This window comes from Balaenoptera borealis (assembly GCF_965194805.1).
Source record: "Balaenoptera borealis genome assembly, chromosome: 20".
In the NCBI taxonomy this organism is placed as follows: Eukaryota; Metazoa; Chordata; class Mammalia; order Artiodactyla; family Balaenopteridae; genus Balaenoptera; species Balaenoptera borealis.
Window position 1 is genome coordinate 40561724 of NC_138879.1, and position 21679 is coordinate 40583402.

The 21679-nt window shown below is 37.9% G+C and overlaps 2 protein-coding genes across 5 annotated transcripts in view; one reads left to right on the top strand and one right to left on the bottom strand.

Moving 5' to 3' along the window:
• Nucleotides 1–21679, top strand: part of HEATR9 (HEAT repeat containing 9) — a 324842-nt gene that overhangs the window by 203347 nt on the left and 99816 nt on the right. The gene's annotated exons all lie outside the window — the stretch shown is intronic.
• Nucleotides 1–21679, bottom strand: part of AP2B1 (adaptor related protein complex 2 subunit beta 1) — a 119106-nt gene that overhangs the window by 78863 nt on the left and 18564 nt on the right. For all 4 annotated transcript variants that reach the window (XM_082373935.1, XM_082373934.1, XM_082373937.1 and 1 more), the window contains exons 5-9: nucleotides 19895–20140; nucleotides 5483–5673; nucleotides 3244–3465; nucleotides 2602–2722; nucleotides 2374–2469 (exon numbers count right to left, since the gene is read on the bottom strand). In XM_082373935.1, coding sequence (XP_082230061.1) covers nucleotides 2374–2469; nucleotides 2602–2722; nucleotides 3244–3465; nucleotides 5483–5673; nucleotides 19895–20140 — 876 coding nt within the window. The remainder of the gene's footprint in view (nucleotides 1–2373; nucleotides 2470–2601; nucleotides 2723–3243; nucleotides 3466–5482; nucleotides 5674–19894; nucleotides 20141–21679) is intronic.

Sequence of the window (21679 nt, forward strand, 5' to 3'; positions counted from 1 at the left end):
TGATGGATAACTTTTCCATTTAGTCATAATAGACGGTACTAACAGCTGCTAGGAATCTAGATGCTTTGAGAACACTTTCTAGTAATTCCAGGGATAGAAAAACCTCTTTAACTTTGGGATGAGACTCTTTGCAAGAGCACTGTCAGAGAGGTTAGTAAGACAATGACATTCTGGCAGTGAAAAGCACAAAATGACTCTTCTGCTACCAAAATAGCTCTGAAAATTGTCTGCATTAATACCATAAGTAGGTGGCTATTCCACAATGAGAAAAGAAAAAGAAAAAAGTTAAGTAGTGGTGGTAAGTTAAGAAGTGTGGTAGTAAAAAAAAGATGTAACACATCAAGATCCAATAAACAGATTTTCCCATTTCTCAAATGGAGCAACAGAAGTATATATTAAGTATCTGAAGCAACTGAGCTGGCAGAACCAGAAGTAGAAACCAGGATTAATTAACTTCTTGCTATAACAACTAGTCTACTAAATGATTTATCAGTGGTAACTACATGAAGCAGCATTCAGTAAATAAAAACAAGGAAGGCCAATAAGGAATTTGGCTTTCAGAGACACTTCTCTGACACAGCATCTGTTTCCTTCTGTTCCTGTGAAGCACTGGTCATACTGTAAAAATTATTTTAGTAACTATCCTTGTGAAATCATATGGTCCAATCTGACTCAAAGTAGAATTACAGGGACTTCCCTGGTGCTGCAGTGGTTAAGAATCCGCTTGCCAATGCAGGGGACCCGGGTTGGAGCCCTGGTCCAGGAAGATCCCACATACGGCGAAGCAACTAAGCCTGTGCACCACAACTACTGAGCCTGTGCTCTAGAGCCCACAAGCCACAACTACTGAGCCCGTATGCTGCAACTAGTGAGGCCCGCGCACCTAGAGCCCGTGCTCTGCAACAAGAGAAGCCACCGAAATGAGAAGCCCCCGTGCACCACAACGAAGAGTAGCCCCCACTCGCCACAACTAGAGAAAGCCCACGCGCAGCAATGAAGACCCAACGCAACCAATAAATAAATAAATAATTAAATAAAATGTCAAAAGAAAAAAAAAGCAGAATTGCACATAGTCAAGTAGTAAGAACAAATATGGAGCGCTGAATCCACAATACTGTTGTGAACAGAAGCCATCATTAATTGCAACAAATTTCTGAATGAGGAAAAACAACAGGGGTTTGGTGACTGATGAAGCAGTGCATTGTAAGTTGTAGCCCTTAATACCTACTGGAAGGCTGCAACCAAGCTAGAACCAATCTGCCCTCTAAGACCACAGAGAAGCTCTTCAAGAGAACTGCCAAGTAAAGATCAACTCCCTGCCCTAAAGCAGAAACCTGCTAGTCAAGAGCCCTGCCTATGTGCACAGAAGTCCTGAAAACTTTTCTGTCATCTCATTCTTAATATAAATAGGCATCAATTTACTGTAAGTATGGTATACACTTCAATTAAAAAATCACATATAGATGTGCAACCATCACCATAAAATACTCCAGATAATTAAATTCAAACTGCAGAAACAAAACCAAAAACTGTAATCCACATCCCAAGAGATTTAAGAAACTATTGCAACCACAAAAAAAAGAATGCTATGAAAAAGTATCCATAACAAGAAACAGCAATGAAGGGAGGCTGTATGGAAAGACGGCTGTGCAGAAGACAAGAAAGCAACCACCCAGACTGGAGTAAGGACTGGAAGGACAGAGGACTGGAAGAGAGAAGGGTCTAGAACAAAAGAAAAGTTTTATAAATTTGATATTATGCTTGAAAAGCTGGAAGAAGACAGGAGTGCAATGAAGGCACAATGAAATTAAAAAAAAAAAAAAGGCCATTATGAACTCCAGAAAAAACAAAAGCCTGTATAAGAAAGAAAACACAATCATTTGATTGTGTAGGCTCTACATATTTACAGGCATAATACGCACACTAAGCTTTGCAAGACTCCAGTTGATAGAACAAGAAATAAAGGTATATTATCTCAATTTACAAAGATAATATAGGAACAAAAACCTCATGATATAACTATACAGGGGATCAGAAGGGTAGAAGTAGGAGTGATGGAGTATATGAACTAAGTTGCTTATCTCATAGCGGAAAGTAAATAGACAATGTCTACAATTGGTAAATCAATAAATAGTAGCATAAGGATATTAGAGATATGGAAGTAATCAAAATAACTAAAACTAGGAACAGAGTTAAACATGATTCCCTCGGGAAAGAGAGGGACCAGGGACAGCTGCTTTTCATTAAAAATTCTTTAATATTTTAACAATGTGCTTTATTATTTTGATAAACTTAAAAATGTATTTTAAGGAAAGAGGTGAGGAGAATACCCAGAGTCCCATAACGTGATCACAACTACCATGGGACACTTGCCTCCACCTTGATGGCACACCGTCCAATGGCTCGCACAGCTTTGCGCACAAAGTCGACATCCACCTCTGTGGCATACTCCTTCAGTTCTGCCAGAACCTGTTAAAAATCCATGAAGCGAACAATCATTAAGGATTCTCCAACAGCAATTTCATGGCCTAGGTTTTTCTGAAGGCCAGATCTTAAGATCTAAGTTATTAGATCTTAACTTGAATCTACTTTAAGTCTGACCTGAGCAATGTTGGCTTGGGATGCCAAACGAATCATGATGTCCAATTTCTCTAGTTTCACATAGATGGGATCATTGTACTTCACAAAGAAAACTTTTATCTCTTGCTTCAAGATTTCAGGCCTGTGGTACACAGAAACACAAGATAAGGAAGGTGAGGCATATATTGATATATCCTTCTGAGTCTGCATTAATACCTAACCTGTGCTTCTCTGCTCTCCATTCACACACTCCACTCCAGGGAAAAAAACTCACAAACTTCCTCTACACCCCTCTAACCAGATCCATCTGGCAGACTATTTTTATCCTTTTTAAGGGGCAAAGTATATATTGCCAAGAAGAACCACTGGAAGAACAACAACCTGATCTAAATTACAGCCTGAGCCATATTAAGCAGACACTAGCTATCATACAACTAAGAGTTCCTTCAGAAAAGAAACTAATTTGTAGAGCAACACCAGGCATTCATTGTAGGAACACTCTAAAATCAACTGTTAGCCTCCTGACCCTGGGCAAGTTGCTCTACCATACAGTATTTTCACTTTCATTAAACAGAGTTTTAACACAGTCCTCTTTAATACTGATGTTATTAAGTTTAATTCAAAATTACAAACACTTTAATCACCAATTCATTTTTTCCCAACCTTTTCTGGACGATTAGGTTGATGTTCCTCAGGGCGACGTACTGCACCTCTGGCTCCCCAGACAGCAAAGTGACAAGAGGAGGAGCCAACTTCTTCAGCAGCATATTGTAGTAGTCAGAGTCCTTGGGTAACAACTCTAGAAATTTCATTAGGACTTTTACTGCTGAAAGCACCACTGCTGAGTTGGCATGAGATAGCCGAGGAGTTACCCGTTCACAGATACTGAGGACAGAAAATGAAAATTAGTACCTTAAATTATAATTTCTTTGCTCAATCCAACCTATAAGGTAATGCTGTCAGAGGTTCCCATGGCCCAAGTATAAAGAAATTAGAAAATCAGTTAGAAAAGTCAAAACTCCATACATAGGTAAATTTGGGATCCAATACTGCAGACGCCTCATTCCCAGCAAACTACAGGCAGAGCAAGGATATCAGAAGACTTTAGGAAACCAGCAATAAGGGATGTTCAAACTGGAAGGAAACTAGCCAATACCCAAAACACCTGAAGCTCACACCATTTACCTTCCTATTTTATAGTCCTCTCTGTCTCCCCATATTATGTAAGGGCTCCCTGCCTCACAGCCCATTTCTCCTCAGCCTATAGGAAGTCAAATTAAGCATTCTGAGTTATTTCACAGTGAGAGATATCAACCAACTGTGGCTGAAGTTTCACTGTAAGATGCAGAAGGAGATGGGCTGACAGGGAAAACCACCCAACCTCTTGCATTCAGGATAATAAGGGAATCTCGGAAAGGGTGTTTGTTTGTTTGTTTTTAACAACACAATACCACTGCAATACTCTCTCAACCTCATCCCCTTCTCCTAGTCCCTGCCACCTACACTTAAATGTCTCATAAAATATAGAATATTTAGTTATCTGTTGAGGGTTCTTCAGAAATTAACCTAATTTTTATAGCTCTTAGGCAATGTGAGTGGCTAGCTGACTCAGTTAAGGACACAAGATAAGTAAGCTGTGTTTTTCTCCCTTCCTCCTGTATCTACTTGGCTGACTCCCTGACCTCCTTTAGGTCTTTATACAAACGCTACCTTCTCAGGGAGACCTTTCCTGACCACCAAGCATTTGTTAGATCTCTTCCTTACTTTATCTTTCTTGTTAGCACTTATCATCATCTGACCTATTATATGCTGTATTACGTATACATATTATATATACTTCTGCCCTATCCCTCAGAATAAGCGTTCCATAAGAGCTATGATTTTTGTTTGTCCACTGCTATATCCTCAGAGCCTAGAACAATGCCTGGCATACAGCATGGGCTCAATAAATATTTGCTGAGTGAATGAGTAAGTGTGACATGTCAGTGACCAAGAGAAAATAAAACTGTATGTAAAGTTCTTTCCAGAAGATATTTGTACTTTCAGTGATGGAAAGAAACTATCAGGGTGAGCTTTGGTTAAATCCAGAGGGAACAATTTCCCAGACAAGTGAAGAGCACTTACATTATAGTAGCTCGAGCTTTAGCCGGGCAAGGAAGGTTCCTATCTACCATAATTAAAATGAAGAGCCAACAATTCTTCAGAATTATTTTGCCTAGTACAGTGCCTATATACACAAAATGTTCAATAAAAACTGATGATACCTCCAATTCTGTAAACTAAAATGTATGTATGTGTATATGAAATTTAGTAGTCAGTATCTGATAGTCAAAGAAAATCTGCAACACTAAAGTGGTAGAGAGCTGAGCAGAACAATCCAGGTGTGCCTTCCAAAATCTTCTCCAAATTCAGACTGATGTGATTCCTATATCTAACGGAAGACATCATACATTTTGCTGGCTCCAACACAGTTTCTCTAGTACTAATTATAAGCCAGCTCAATAACTAGTATCAAGCCACTTACTACGTATCTAAAAGAACGAAAATTTTGTTACTACAGTGAGAGACACTCAAAAAACCTTTGTTTGCCAAATGGCTAGGAATTGCTGTATGGGAGATGTGAGACCATGATGAGGGAGAGTTTTTTCAGAGGGTTGTAACTATACTGTTCAAAAAAGAAATGAAAAATACACATCTCCTCTTAGGAAGAGCTAGTTTTGCATGGTTTTCTCTACCACCTAAAATGTTCCTAAATACACTGAGAAAATACCACGGGATAGCAATATCTATCCCGTAAGCCACTGATTTTCTCAACGTAACAGACCCTTATTCTAATACAGACTTACTAGAACTTATTGAACCAGGCAAGACTCCTAGATACTATCCAGAAAAACAGACTGACCTCTGAGCCTCCCGGTCATCTTTAGGGTTGTAATTAGACAGACAGTCCAGGATGAAAATCTGGCCCCATTCGGTGCACTCATTCAGGGCTGTCAGTAGCTTATTAATGTTCTGTGGATTCAGATCGAGTAAGTTGCTGTTTGGGTGAGATTCACTGATTTCAGATAATGCTGCTACAGCATTAGCCACCACCTGGGAAAGAAGCAGATATGACCTTGATTTGTCAAGAACAGTACAACTATTTCTCTGGATCACTTCATAGATCTCGATTCATAACCGTTCCTGAACATTTTACCCAGTCAGCTAGAAAGAGATATACTGCTTTCAAAACGTATAATAAACCACCAATGATGGCATATATAGCTTCCTCATGGTCAGGCAACACAGAATTAAAATAATTCACATAGTAGCAGAGAGTCCCTCATGATTTACTATTAAAACATTAATAATTTTAATAGTAGTCAAAACTATCAGTAGAATTAAGACACATGAACAGCTGTAAAAGAAGTGAAGGTTAGGGACTTCCCTGGCAGTCCAGTGGTTAAGACCCGTGCTTCCACTGCAGGGGGGCATGGGTTCAATCCCTGGTTGGGGAACTAAGATCCCACATGCCTCGCAGCCAAAACAAAACAAAAAACACAAAACAGTGAAGTTTAAATATGAAACGTGTACATTAGGCAATGGAAAGAAAAATCTAGGCCAAACAATTTTATAGGTGTATTGGTGTGCATGTACTGGGGGGTGGGGAGGTGATACTTCAGGTGTCAATCACACCTTAAGTCTCAGAGTAAGAAAATGTGACCTTGAAACCATAGTTCACTGTAACATGATGTTAGGAAAGCACATAATCTCCGTGAAATTCAATTTCCTCATCTGAAAATGGGATAATTTAATCCACCTCACAGATTAGCTTTAGTTTGAGGATAAAATCAGATGACTTAGGTATAAGTGCTTTCTACAAAGCCTTATACAAAGTTAAGGTGGTAATATTACCATAATTCATCAAGACTAAGTTGCACAGTTTTTCATATTAACATCTCTGAAGTTCGGATATATTTAATAATCAACGGCATGTCAGTTTAATAGGAGGTATTTTTCTTTCTACGTAATACAGGAAATAATAATGCATCTTAGAATCGATGAAATATGGTACCTCAAATGTATCCTTAACTCAGGCAGTATGATAAATGAAAAATTGCTACCAAATATAAGAAAGTATACTTGTATCCTGACTTACAGACCCAGAAATCCATACTAGCTGCAAGAAAAAAAAGTGGACACTTTATCAAAATTACAGATTATGTCTAATTTAACTAAGAAATCTACAACCAATGAATGTTTAAAGTAATTTTAAGATTATAAAAACACCCAAAAATAAACAAAACAGACAAAAAACTATAGCTCTGTACAAATGAATTTAAAACCACATTTTGCAGTGAGGCTCTCAGCTGTCGCTAAATATTAGCACAGGAAGGCTATATATAAATATTCTGTAAGCATAAATGAGATGCAATAGGTAGCAGCTTCATTAATTATGTATATTGAAAAGATTCTCAAAAATGTCAACTCATTTTTAGTTCTTACTAAAAAGCTTGAGAAACTAAGAGTTGTATGATTATCCTATTGCTAGCAAGAGAAGAAACATAATGGTTACAGTTTAGCTATTGATTTTAATATCCACATCACTTGGGTACTCTGCAGATTATCCCAGTATATGATTTTACCTAGAAGATAAATTCTAGAGAATATGATTTTTTAAATCAAATAATACATTTATGACAGTATCCATTAACTAAGATAATGATGCCACAAATGGAATCACCTTCAGTTATAATTTAGTGATCAGGACAAAAAATTCCAAGATGAAAAAAAATCAAAGGTTCACTTGGTAAGTATGATTATGGATATAATATTTTATTGTTATTAAGACAAATCGAGAAGGATTATCTAGTCCACCTATCACATGGTAGCATGCATGAGGTTCTTTCCTGACTTAATTTTTGTTTGCCAACCACACCATCAAGCATGGCCTTTAGTAAAAATTAAAAAGCATGAAGAGTGAAACAATAATCTCCATCATCTCAGTGCTTTACAGGCAGGGAAAAGATACTGTGTTTCCCCTGTATAATACGCTTAATACACTGGATTACAGGATAAAGGATCAAAATGTCACACTGGAAGAACAAATGCCTGTTTTCCTCTCTTGCTGCCAACACATGCCCAGTCTTGGTTACCAGTTCGTCCAAAACAAATGTCCTGTCACAACTTACCATTTCTGCCAGTCAAGTTTTTTTAATGCTAAAAAAAAAATTAAATATAAGGTCTGTTACCAGGAAATGTTGAACAGAATGAACAATTAGAATTCCTCTGCTAACATCACAGGTAATTGGAAATTAAACCAAGTATATAATGCAGCTAATGAAGTATATGTTCTGGTGGTAAAACAGGCAATTTTCACTTACTATCACATTAAAACAAGAAAAGAAACAGGGAAAAGTAAATCTAATTAAAAGATCCAGAGAGATCAGATTATGTGATTATGTTTAGAAAAGTCTGCATGGGGAAAAAAGATCACTGCCAAATGGTCACTGAGCCAATGACTGACCAGAGGAGATGCACCCCCAATAACAAAACTCTACTGCTATTCCTCTAAAATTCCTTCTATTCTGCCTTTCCACTTTCATCTCCTAATCTTCACATTCATACTGCTAGGTTTTCAGAAATATACTGAGGAGGGCCCATAAAGAGCTGCTTAGAGTTCTCCTGGTCAGTAAGCCATGCTTCTCTCACTCTAATGGAAACTTAAAATGAGCATCGAATCTCAAGCAGGCAAAGAATGACTTCAAGACAGCAGCTGGGTAGCTGGGGTATACAGGACAACTCACCTGTCTCTGTGTGTCTTTGGAATTTTGTATAGAATGTAGTACATATATTATCTCTTTTTAAAAATAAACTTTAAAAATAATGTATTGAAACATGATTTACTTCCTCTTCCCAGAGGGCCTTCTCCAAACAATAATTCATTATCAAAAGAAAAAATCTGACTCTTACAGTAACTGTCCTGGTTTACTAGTGTATTAAAACAAAGGTTATGTCTCTTTCTCTTGTACCATCACTTTGAATCTGAACTAAGACTAATACGCATAACATTTTCCCCCCTAGAAAACTGGCAGTTCTTTTAGGAAACACTGCCATGAAGAGAACAATTGCCTTTTAATTATAATCTCAGAAAAACTGGAGTTCCCAAGAAAGAAAGGGGTTTCTAAAGGAAGTTTTGCTTTAAAAATGGATTTATAAATAGGGTTTAAGTGAGTTTTCTCAGCACACTGGTTGATTTACAAAAAGCTGGCATCTAGGCTACAAAGGAACATATCCCATAGCATCAAAAATTTTTTAAAAATTCATCTTGCCTCCCAATTATGGTAAATTCTGTTCCTTGGGAGACTGCAATGAAACATTCCTCCTCCCCATCCCACCCCCACCCCCTGTAGACCTAATATAATATGTATACTTTACAGATACAGATATTAAACACAAACATATACATACATACAAAAGTATGTGCACACGTGCATGTGTGTGTATAAAATCACACTCAATACTAGACAAATTTTTCTCTGCCCTAACTACAGACTTCCCTTCAATTTGACAGTTCACTGTGGACCCCTGGAGTCTGCTGAATTTTTTTTTAACATAAGCAATTTGTGTTTTGACTTACTTTATACTATACCTAATAGAATTGGACAAAGAGATAAAAGACAATAATAGCTAAAACTTACTGAACACTTACTATGCCATTTACCTTCCCAGCAACTCTAAGGTAGTTGCTATCAAAATCCACCTATTACAGATAAGGAAATAGGCTTTAAAAATGAATTTATAAATAGGATTAGAGAAATTCAGTGACTTGCTTAGCCAACAAAGCTGGAAAGGGAAAATGGTTGAATACAAACTCAAGGCCTGTATCTGATTCTAGTGTCTGAGTACTAATCACTCTGCCGCCTGCATTTATAGAAGTTCCAAGAGCTGTGAACTTCAAATGGGGGAAAGGGAAAGAAAAATCGGAGCTGGGGAGAATAATATAATCAAAACATTACAAGGAGAAAAATGTATTCTCCTACTTTATATATTTCAGAGATAATCACATCTTAGCAGCACTTAAAAGAGGCAAGATTTACTATCCAGCTATAAAATCTGATTTATAAGCTACCCCTGTCTCATATGCAGCAATTCTGAGGACATAAATTTGACATTACTTTTTTTATTTTTATTTTTTGGCTGCGCCCTGCGGCTTGCGGGATCTTTTTCCCTGCAAGTGGAGTCTTAACCACTGGACCACCAGGGAAGTCCCAGACCTCATTTTTTTTTTTTTTAAAAGAGCAAGCTGGAGTGGTGGGTATGATTAAAATAAAAATGATCCTGTAAAAAAAGAACTCTAGAAGGAAATCTAGATATACATTGGGAGTGGAGTATCACAGAAAGAAGCTCCTTTAGGAGAAATCTCTCACACATTTCCCTGTCCCTTTGAATGATCTAATTTCACTCATTTTCATAGCCTCATAACCCAAGAAAGATAGCACTTCCCAATATAGTGACTTCCTCCTATTAACTATATTTAGAAGACTTTCATTTCTAGCAATGACCTTCAAGGTCACACTCTGAACAAACACTTCACTTTTCCAGCTCAATTTACAATCCTTTTGGCTGCTGCCCCTGAAGACTTGAATAAATTGAACGCAGTAGAATAACTGACCAAAACTATTATAATGGAAAATAAAGGTGATTTGTATACTTTTGTCCTCTTGAAAATCAGCGACAGTTCAGAATCTCACTTTCTTCTTTATGGATTTGCCTCAAATAACACATTAAAGCACAGGGCATTTATTCTAAGCATGTTTCAGTCATTATCATCTCCTTAAGAACACAATGACTGGACTTCTCTGGTGGCGCAGCGGTTAAGAATCTGCCTGCCAATGCAGGGGACACGGGTTCGATCCCTGGTCCGGGAAGATCCCACATGCCGCGGAGCAACTACTGAGTCTGCGCTCTAGAGCCCTCGAGCCACAACTACTGAGCCCGTGTGCTGCAACTACTGAAGCCCACGCACCGCAATTACTGAGCCCACATGCCACAACTACTGAAGCCCGTGTGCCTAGAGCCCACGCTCTGCAACAAGAGAAGCCACCGCAATAAGAAGCGCACGCACCGCAACGAAGAGTAGTCCCCGCTTGCCGCAACTAGAGAAAGCCTGCGTGCAGCAACGAAGACCTAACACAGCCAATATAAATAAATAAATAAAAATTTTAAAATGTATTATTTAAAAAAAAAAAAGAATACAATGACTATACGGAACCAGTTAATTTTACAGTCATGCTTTAATCCAAGACACTGTCCAGACTGCCAACTAATAATATGCTTACTACATATGACATTCTGTAATGTTCTGGTTTTTTTCCCCATCTTCTTTCCCAGAATGAGGAAGCTAAGTGAACACATCTACCTAGTGGAGTCAACACATCCCATTACAGCAAGAAAGTCTGAATATCTGGTAACAAGTAAGATTTAAAAATTAGACTCAATAAAACTCATTACTTACTTAAGGGGCTTACGTAAGTAGCTTAAGATGTGTTTTGATGAAATGCGAATATTCACAAAGCTAAAACACTACAAATAAATATCTACAAATGGACAAAAGGCACTCCTAAGAAGCCAAGAGTTACTTGGCCCACCAGCCCTAAAATCACACAAAAGCATGCTGCAACATGAACAAAACAAAAAATTTATTATCACACCATTATCTCCCTTTTGATAGTAAGTAATCCCCTGCCAAATGAGAGCCTTGAGATCATTTTAAAAGGGACACTAAGAAATGAGTAAGCCGTGATCTTTCGGTACACTACTGAATTACTATGTACAACAGATTCCGTTTTCAGGAAGTTGCCGAAGAAAACTGCTTTAGGCATATCCTTGAACAATAATCTTTTAAAAGTAATCCTGCAATGATGTGTTAAGTAATATTGTAAATAGATTTAGCTTCATTTGTAGATAAGCTGCCCTCAGAATCACCCTAAAAAATAATGTCTGGCTTTAAATAATGTATACAAAAGAATTAAGTATCTTTGGGACTTCCCTGGTGACACAGTGGTTAAGAATCCGCCTGCCAATGCAGGGGACACAGGTTTGACCCCTGGTCCGGGAAGGTCCCACATGCCGCAGAGGAACTAAGCCCGTGTGCCACAACTACTGAGCCTACGCTCTAGAGCCATAACTACTGAAATCCGCGAGCCCAGAGCCCATGCTCTGCAACAAGAGAAGCCAATGCAATGAGAAGCCCGCACACCGCAAGCAAGAGTAGCCCCCGCTCACCGCAACTAGAGAAAGCCCGCACATAGCAACGAAGACACAACACAGTGAAAAATAAATTAAATTATAAAAAATAATAAAAATAATAAAAACAGCTTTATTAAAAAAAAGAATTAAACACCTTTAAAAAATAAATTTGCCGTTGAAATATTAACCCTTCTAAAATCATTAATAACCAGCACCACGATCACTATACAATAAAGAAACGTTTGTTATTATTAAGGGCTTACTCTATACCAGGTTCACTATTAAGTGCTCTGCAATCCCTCTTTTATTTTTCACAACGATCCAACGATAGAGGCACTGTTCATAATCTCCATTTTGTAGACGAGGATACTGAGATGTTTAGGGAGACCACCAAGCTAAGAATGGCAGACCAGGATACAAATTCAAGTCTGGTTGGTTTCAGAGCCTGAGTTTTAACCCCCATGTGTTAGTACTGAAGCAAAAAAAAAAAAAAAAAATTTCACAGTTACAAAGCACTTTTCTGTTTTTGAGATACTTTCATAAAGAGTGAGTCAACTCTTTATAAGAGGAAGTGATTAAATGCAATTTGGTATGCTGGATTGAATCCTGGAATAGCAAAAGGATATTTGTGTTGAAACAGGTGAAATAAAGTCTGTACTTCAGTTTATAGTAATGTACCAACGCTTATTTCTTAGTTTTGACAAAGGTACCATGGTTATGTAAGATGTTAACATTAAGTAAAACTGTGTGAAGATAGGTATATAAGAACTTTCTGTATGGTCTTTGCAACTTTTCTCTAAATCTAAAAACCCGCCCCCAAAATGAGATTAAAAAAAAAAAAAACCTAAGTTAGTAGTAACTGATAAAATGAAAACTGATGATTAAAATTCCTAAGGTGAGAATACACATAAAAAGATCTCCACAAAGTTTATCATAAAGGAAAACAAAAATTGTTTCCTTCCTCTGCAAGAATTTAAAGACCGAAAAGCACTGAGATGGGCACTTGCCCTTACAACGGAGCAGCCTCCAATGATTCCACTTACTCAACACTCCGATCCTGCAGAAATTACCAGCAACTCATCTTTTAGTACCAAATACAACATTACTTACTTGGGGCATCCAGACACAGACTGAGTGAACATGTTACCTCCTACATCATTCTTACCCAGTGCCTACCACATACTGACACTCTCACACATGCCTAAAATTCTACCAGCTCTGGTACTCCTTTATGGACGCTGGGCATGAAGAGCATTACGCATTTCTAATTTCACTTCTGTGTAATATTTTAATTTTATAACTCTTCTATTTATTGATATATGTTTAGGGATAACAGAATTCATATAATTAAAGTACTAAATTAAATGAGGTCATTAATAGACGATTTAACGTTGCCCACGAGGACAACAAACATATTCTGACAAAAATCCTTCTCAAATTTACAAAGTGATCTAGAGAGACTTCAGTTTTTCAACATTTATCATCTCAGACTGACAGCAAACCACCACAAACCTTCTAAAGCCTAAATAGAAATTACAATCATCAGAAAGTATGTCACGTTAGATCTGTTTCTCAAGAATAGCTGTCATTTATTAAGCATTTACTATATGTCAGGCATTATTTAAATTTTTAAAACAAATTAGTCCTTCATGTTGTTGTAGGGGGCTCCCTGTGCACTGCAGGATGTTTAAAGTATCCTTGAGCTCTACCTACTGGATGCCAGTAGCAACCTTCCCATCAGTTGTGACAACCAAAAGTGTTTCCTGACAATGCCAACTGTCCCCCGGGAAGCAAAATCGCCCCTAGTTGAGAACCACTGTCATAATCTCATGTGGCTTCTACATGCTGGCTAGCACATGGTTAAAATACACACTTTTTCTGAGAAAAAAAATGTTATTTTTCATAAAACAGCTTTCCAAAATAAGTTCATATTAAAAGAAGCTGCAGTTTAACTAGAACCGTTGCTAAAGGCCACACTGGGCCAAGTTCTGAGAGCATGCTGCTTGTGCAGAAAAACCCTCAGCAAACAAAAATATGTTTCTGGGGTTTTTTTTGTTTTGTTTTTTAAACTAATTCAGTAGTCTGTGCTTTGACAGAGAGGACAGAGCAATGGAAGAAGGGCATTCCCAGGGGCAGTTCTCAGAGTGATGGTAGAACTGAGAAGGCTTAGAAGACAAGATGAAAGGGGCTAAGGCCCTGAGCCAAAGGATTTAGGAGACCTGAGCTCACAAACAAAAAGCAAAGTACATGTGGTGGGGCTGTCAAGAGAGTCTCTGGAGTGGCAGATTCTGGTGTAAACATTAACTGAAGTTGGAATACCTCAAAACGCCTCTAAGAGAGAAAAGAAAAACTGCAGTAAGGAGGGAAAATCCTAATGCGTGGGCAAAAGCTAGAGAATTATCACTATCACCTAAAAGTGTATCTTTCTTGCAAATACCAATTTAGTGAGACAGAATTTTCAAAACTCTGATTATTTGTGAAGAAATCACAGGAGCTATTTTCCTCTCGTGCCAAAGTGCTTCCTCATTCTGAATATGTTTACTTTCAAAATAATGGACTAATAAATCTGCGTCTGGAAATAAGTTTAGCTTTAATTCCCTCAGAAAGATTTTACCATATGAACCTGTATAGCTATCAAAGGGATGAGAACCCTTTAAATTAATATTGTAACAATAATGTTAACCTTTGCCTAATGCCTACTTCATAATCACGGCAGCAGCGGCCATCATCTCATGAACTCTCATGAGCCAGGCACTTTCACAGATGCTTTTTATGCAAGAGCTCAATTAACACTCCTAACGACTCTCTAAGATGGTACCTCTCACTCTACAGAAGAGGAAACAGACTCAGGGAGGTTAACCTAGGACTTAACAGTGAGAATTTTTTTACTTCAAACTATCTTTTCTCTTTCAAATAGTATTTCATGGAAAGTCAGTTTTAACTAAAGTATAAAATGGTAAAAAACAACTGCAGGAAAATGAGGTGTGTGAGATTCCCCCATAAAAGACAGGAAATGAAAATATAAAGTCCTATTACTTGTAGCAAGGCATACTACCAGGAAGCAACCTGAAGGTCAAAATAACCCCAAGAGTAGTCAGATTTTTATCAACATGTTACCCTCCAATTTTAAAGTAATTTCTCCAGATGTTCTGGTGCTTTCACATCTTGGATGCCCTTCTAAAGTGAGCTACAAGAAAACTACTAAGGCAGAACACCCTAGAAACATTAATTCCTTTTGCAAGAGGTTCTGATATTTGCTGGTACAGTGCTGCCACCATGTGGAGCAACTTCTGAAAAAGTGGAACAAAATTCCCCCTCAAGAACAGTAAAACAGGACCCATACCCATCATCAGATTAAGAGGATTTCGAGGATTTCCATATTAAAACAGTTCTCAGATAATTAATGCCTTTATCCGTTCAAAATTTTAACCATTTTGAGAAAACGAAACAGTTCTAAACATGTTGTATATATATACTCATGAAGGCAGTGACCAGTAATGGGTACTGGGACTCAGACCTAGGTTAGAATCCTGGCTACATTACCACTAGCTGTATGACTTTGGGATTATTCTTTAGCCTCTTCGAGTATACACTGCTTGATCTCTAACATGGAATAACTTCTTTTTTTTTTTTTTTTTTTTTTTAAGGTAAGAAGTGTATTTATTTAAGGAGAAACACACTCCACAGAGTGTGGGCCATCTCAGAAGGTGAGAAAGGCCTAGAATAACTTCTAATTCAGAATAACCTCTAGTTCAGAAGATATGAGGACTATAAAAAACACTGTAAGTAAAAGCATCTGTCACTGTGCCTGACACAGAATGCACTTAAATTTAAACTTCCCTTTTCTTAATGACATTAGGAAGGTCATCATTAGCCTTAGGACCTTCTCAGATGTTTGAGTCACTACACCTTACATCTACCACTAGATGCTGGAATTTACTTGACATTCTTGCACTCATCCATTTCTTATCAGCAGCATTTGACCCAACTGATAAAAGGAAAATCAATGATCTAAAGATAGTTGTAATACTTTTGGCAAAATAACAGGACATACAGTTGAGATGAAAAGTATGGGTTCAAGAATGAAAGCAGGGCTTCCCTGGTGGTGCAGTGGTTGAGAGTCTGCCTGCCAATGCAGCGGACACGGGTTCGAGCCCTGGTCTGGGAAGATCCCACATGCCGCGGAGCAACTGGGCCCGTGAGCCACAACTGCTGAGCCTGCGCGTCTGGAGCCTGTGCTCCCAACAAGAGAGGCCGCGATAGTGAGAGGCCCGCGCACCGCGATGAAGAGTGGCCCCCGCTCACCACAACTAGAGAAAGCCCTCGCACAGAAACGAAGACCCAACACAGCCAAAAATAAATAAATAAATAAATAAGTAAATTAAAAAAAAAAAAAAAAAAAAAGAATGAAAGCAGGCATGTGGGTATATGTGTTGGTTATCTCTTAGTCCAAGCTTTTCAGTTCTTCACTTAAGTAACAAGAATGAAGAGCTCAAAAAATGATTTGAATGTATGTAACATAAGGCCAGGACAGAGTGAGGCAATCGAGGTATCCCACTCTCAGGCTTGTGCAGGTAGAGTGGGCACCTGAGAATGAATGCCTCCTTAAATTCTGTATCCTGGGCACCTTGCTAGCAAGACGTCAAACAATATCAGGGAACAGTTTTGCTACTAAGAAGTCTGACAAGAATAAGAAAAATTTCCTATTTAGTTAGAGGGGAGTAGGTCCAACAATTTAATCTCTAATGCTGACACCTGTTCTAGGAAAATCTGTAATAAAGATACAATAAAACATAAGGCATTCCTGAAACAGTTTCTCACAAACCTACCAAGTACCTTAAATTTTCTCTAAAAGTTTTCTCAAAAATACTTAAGAAAATCTCCCCAAGTCACCTCCTGATTTGTTGTATAAAAACAGGTTAAGAGGGGCTTCCCTGGTGGCGCAGTGGTTGGGAGTCTGCCTGCTAGTGTGGGGGGCGCGGGTTCGGGCCCTGGTCTGGGAGGATCCCGCGTGCCGCGGAGCGGCTGGGCCCGTGAGCCACACATGCTGGGCCTGCGCGTCTGGGGCCTGTGCTCCGCAGCGGGAGGGGCCGCGGCGGTGGGGGGCCCGCGCGCCGCGGCGGTGGGGGGCCCGCGCGCCGCGGTGGGGGGTGGCCCCCGCTTGCCGCGGCTGGAGGGGGCCCTCGCACGGAAACGAGGACCCAACACAGCCATAAATAAATAAATAAATTTATTAAAAAAAAAAAAAAAAAACAGGTTAAGAATTATTAAAAGCATTACAGTTTACTATAATATCATGATACATTAAATTCAAATAGAGACCCATTCATGTGCAGCCTCTTTAAATTACCTATATATAGATAGGGGATGGGGGAAGAAAACAGGTAAAACAAACTGGCATATATTAATAATTATTGAATCTGGTGATGGTAACTGAGTTCATTTTTTCATTTAGTCACTCTAATTTTGAATACGTTTGAAAATTCCCATATTGAAAAGTATAAATAAATAAATGGCAAACATATACTACTTGAGTACTATGGACTGGACAAAAGCCAACCCTTCTACTACAATGAAAACTTGGAATAACTCAGACAAATTAGGCTTGTTCCAGAAATTGTTCCATCCTCTCAAATGATTTGGATAAAGATCTCTAAGTGCTACGGGGGTACCAAAAAAAAAAAAAAAAAAAAAAAAAGCCTTTACTAAACCCTCAGTTAGTCCCTTACCCTTGATGATCTAATTTTACAGGTTCTGCTTTGAAAAATTTACATTAGTGTAAAGATGCCTTTTTCTCCCTGAACTGGAATTGCCTATATGAGCTAGAACTCATTTTTACCTCACTCCACTCCACGTTCATAGCCCCACTGAATATTTTAAAAGTTTCCACAGGGTACATGATATTCTGCTCATCTGGATGCCCAAAACTTGGAGAGCAAAGCCCAAACACTTTCAATCTTCTCATCTGTCCTCAGGCAGAAAATTTCAAGAACATTTGCTCAAAATAACAAAGTGAATCAAAAGCAATGTCAAAAATACAACTTAGTACCAGCTAAACATTCTAAAAACAGATACTACTGCCTTATAAATTTATTTCTTTATGGAATTTTTAAAAAGGTGACACACAGGGCTGCTTGAGTGAAAAACATAGCGTTGAATCTTCTAATGACGGTGGTGATTATACCCTGTAAAGTCACGGTTTAAGCATATACACCCACATCACTTCTATGCCTAGAAGGTGGCTAAAAGAATCCTGATAGTAGTTAGAAAAACAGTATCTTTTTAAAAATGTGGCTTACTTCATTTTTTGACCTTGATACTAAGTTTGAAAGATAATAAATAGAAGCCAAGGTTACCCAAAGAGTAAGATGAACCAAATGAAGTATCAAAGCAGAGATCTGAGCAGGTAATTTGCAAGTGAGACACGTCTATTTCACAGCAAATCCAACTCTTTTTCAAAAAGTTCAACAGTGAAATATTCAGAGGTTATCCACTGATTAGCTCAATGTTATTCACCTCCACATAAAGAATGCCTTAGGCAAAAAAAGGAGAGAAAGTGGCTAAATTCCTCCATCTTCTCAGTAATGATACTTAATGACCAATCACTCAATTCAAATGAACTTCAGTTACTAGCAGAGCCAATGTATCACTTTGAGACTTACTCTCCTTCATTATATAGGCAAAATTAAAAATGTCAATAGGAGAAATAAAAGGTCCCAAAACTTTAAGGTAAAGTTTAAGAAAATGATGAAAGAACCGGTTTGTTTCTGAGCAAATACAGGGGTAAGTATGATACAAAGATTTGCTTTAAGACCCTTGTATTTTAGATACATGCACCCCAATGTTCACAGCAGCACTATTTAGTACAGCCAAGACATGGAAACAGGGACTTCCCTGGTGGCGCAGTGGTTAAGACTCCACACTCCCAACGCAGGGGGCCCGGGTTCGATCACTGGTCAGGGAACTAGATCCCACACGCATGCCGCAACTAAGAGTTTGCATGCCACAACTAAGGAGCCCGCGAGCCGCAACTAAGACCCGGCACAACCAAATAAATACATAAAATAAATTAAATTTTTTTAAAAAGTCTAATCTTTAAAAAACAAAGACATGGAAACAACCCAAATGCCCATCAACAGAAGAATGGTTTAAGAAGATGTAGGGTGTGTGTGTGTATATATACACACACACACAATGGAATATTAGCCATAAAAAAGAACAAAATATTGCCATTTGCAGTAACATGGATGGACCCGGAGAATATGATACAGTGAAGTAAGTCAGACAGAGAAAGACAAATATTATATCATTTACATGTGGAATCTAAAAAATAATACAAATTAATCTATATACAAAACAGAAACAGACTCACAGACATAGAAAACAAACCTATGGTTACCAAAGGGGAAAGAGGGGGGATAAATTAGGAGGTTGGGATTAACATATACACACTACTATATATAAGAGAGATAACCAACAAGGACCTACTGTATAGCATAGAGAACTATACTCAATATTTTATAATAACCTATAAGGAAAAAGAATCTGAAAAAGTGTGTGTGTGTGTATATACATATATATATATATGAATCGCTGTGCTAACACAATACTGTAAATCAACTATACTTCAATTAAAAACAATTTTTAATAAAAAATAAAAATATTAACCTAGAAAAATTAAAAAATAAAACAGAAAAGCAACAGGATTTACTGTATAACACGGGGACAATATTCAGTATCTTGTAATAATCTATACAAATCTATACAAATCTATATATATGTATCTGAAAATACATATATATAAAAAACAGAATCACTTTGCTGTACATGTGAAACTAACACAATATTGTAAATCAACTATACTTCAATTAAAAAAAAAAAAGAACACTCTTGTATTTTAGTACTTGGTTTTCAGCTCAGAAATGTGTAGGGTGTGAGACAGACATCTGTGGGACACACCAAAGTCATGCTTCACATAGCTAACCTATGGCTCAATGTCCCAAAAATAAAATTTATTTTAAACATGCTTTTTAAAGGGACCCATTTTAAATACTGCTCTCTTATAAACGCAGAAACATATTACCATTGGATTTGAATCTGCTATGAGATCCCGCAGAGAGTCCAGAAATCCCTGATCTTCCACCATTTGGGCATTGATGTCATGGAGTTTTGCCACACAGACTGCTGCTGTCTTCCGAACATAGGGATCTTCATCCTTTAAGCACTTGCGGAGGGGCTCGCAGAGATATTCTGTAATCTTGTCCACCCGGATGCACCCCATGGTTCTGACTGCCAAGGCCCGAATCAGAGGATTGGGATCTTCACAGTCCTATAAACAACAGTCATTGACAACTGCAGGTGTACATAAACCAGAAAACTAAACAGTCTGGTTTATATAAGCAACAAAAGAATATTTAATTAATGTAGGCTTCCAGTTTCATTCTACATCAGAACCCACATCTCCCATACGATTCCTTTCCTAAGTACCATAGTTGCCTATTTAAGAGTTTAGGCTAGGAATTCATTTAACTGCTTTACATACACAATGAAGAAATGCCCTGTAGGATTCATTCCAGAGCTGGGTAGAAGCTTAGATAGCTGGTGTTACCATCCCCATGGCCATTGTTGGACCTGCACTAAAAGCAGAAAAGGGCTTTGGGCTTGTATTCTGGTACAGGAAAAAAATCAGAAATTGGAAAGATATGTCCCACTCCACAAATATTAAGCAGGGAGAAAAGAGGGCTGGATATCTGGGACCTACAGCCAAGAAAGCAAAGGAGAATCTAGAAGCTGGTTTGGGCCCAACATAAGTTCCTTGCGCAAAGCAGCACACAGGGCCCTCTGAAATCCTGATTAACATACATTCTCCTATCCTAGCAAGTGCCTCCAAATACAGTACAAATAGAACACTTACCAAGAAGGAACACCCCTTAAACTGCCCTATATTAAAAAATTTCTTTAAACATTATAAACCTATGCACACGCTAACTTCCAAAAAATGTAAACTAAATTCTTTCCAATGATATCATCCATCTATGAATCACCAGACAGAAAGAATGAAATGTTATAATGATTCTGTACATTGTAGCTAAACACAGAAAAAGAACAAAAATTCCATGAGAAGGAAGAAAGCATGTTTATTTTCCAAAACAATTTAACAGAAGTTAATTTTAGAAATGCTGTCTGATTTTTGCTTTTAATGTAGACTAAATTCCAGGCAGAGGAAAAAAAAGTAAACAAAACAAAACAAAAACCCTAATAAGAACAACCTTATTATTGTGTTCATCAAATCTAATGATAGGAGAATTCTGACTGGATATCCAATAATATTAAGGACTTTCTTTAATGATCAGCTGATTAAATGATTTTTTTCATTCTTAAGATGTTTGGGATTTGCTTTAAAATCATCCAGTAGGAGAGGAGGTGGGGGTCAGGAAAGCATGTATGGAGAGTTTAAGTTAAACAAGACTGGCCATAGGTTGGTAACTACTGAAACAACAAGGTAGATATTTAGGAATTTATTATACTATTCCCTCAACCTGAATATGTTTGAAAATTTCCACAATAACAAAAAAGTTAATCAACTATTGTAAGACCTATTCAATAAAACAAAATTAAAAGGTAGCTCCTGTAGTTTCCACTACTTCTGAACCATAAGCATAATTTCTACAAAGATAAAATAGGTAAAGCCCCAGGTTACTCACACTACAATGATATGCCCAACCTTTGTCAGCCTTGGAAGATAAAACAGTGAGGTTTCACCTGGCTTTCTTCTCCCACCTGGCAAGGATGCACCAAGCCCAGCTGACAGAAGGCTCACCATATGGTCTGAACTGGATGACAAACTCTGGCATACAGAATGCTTAAA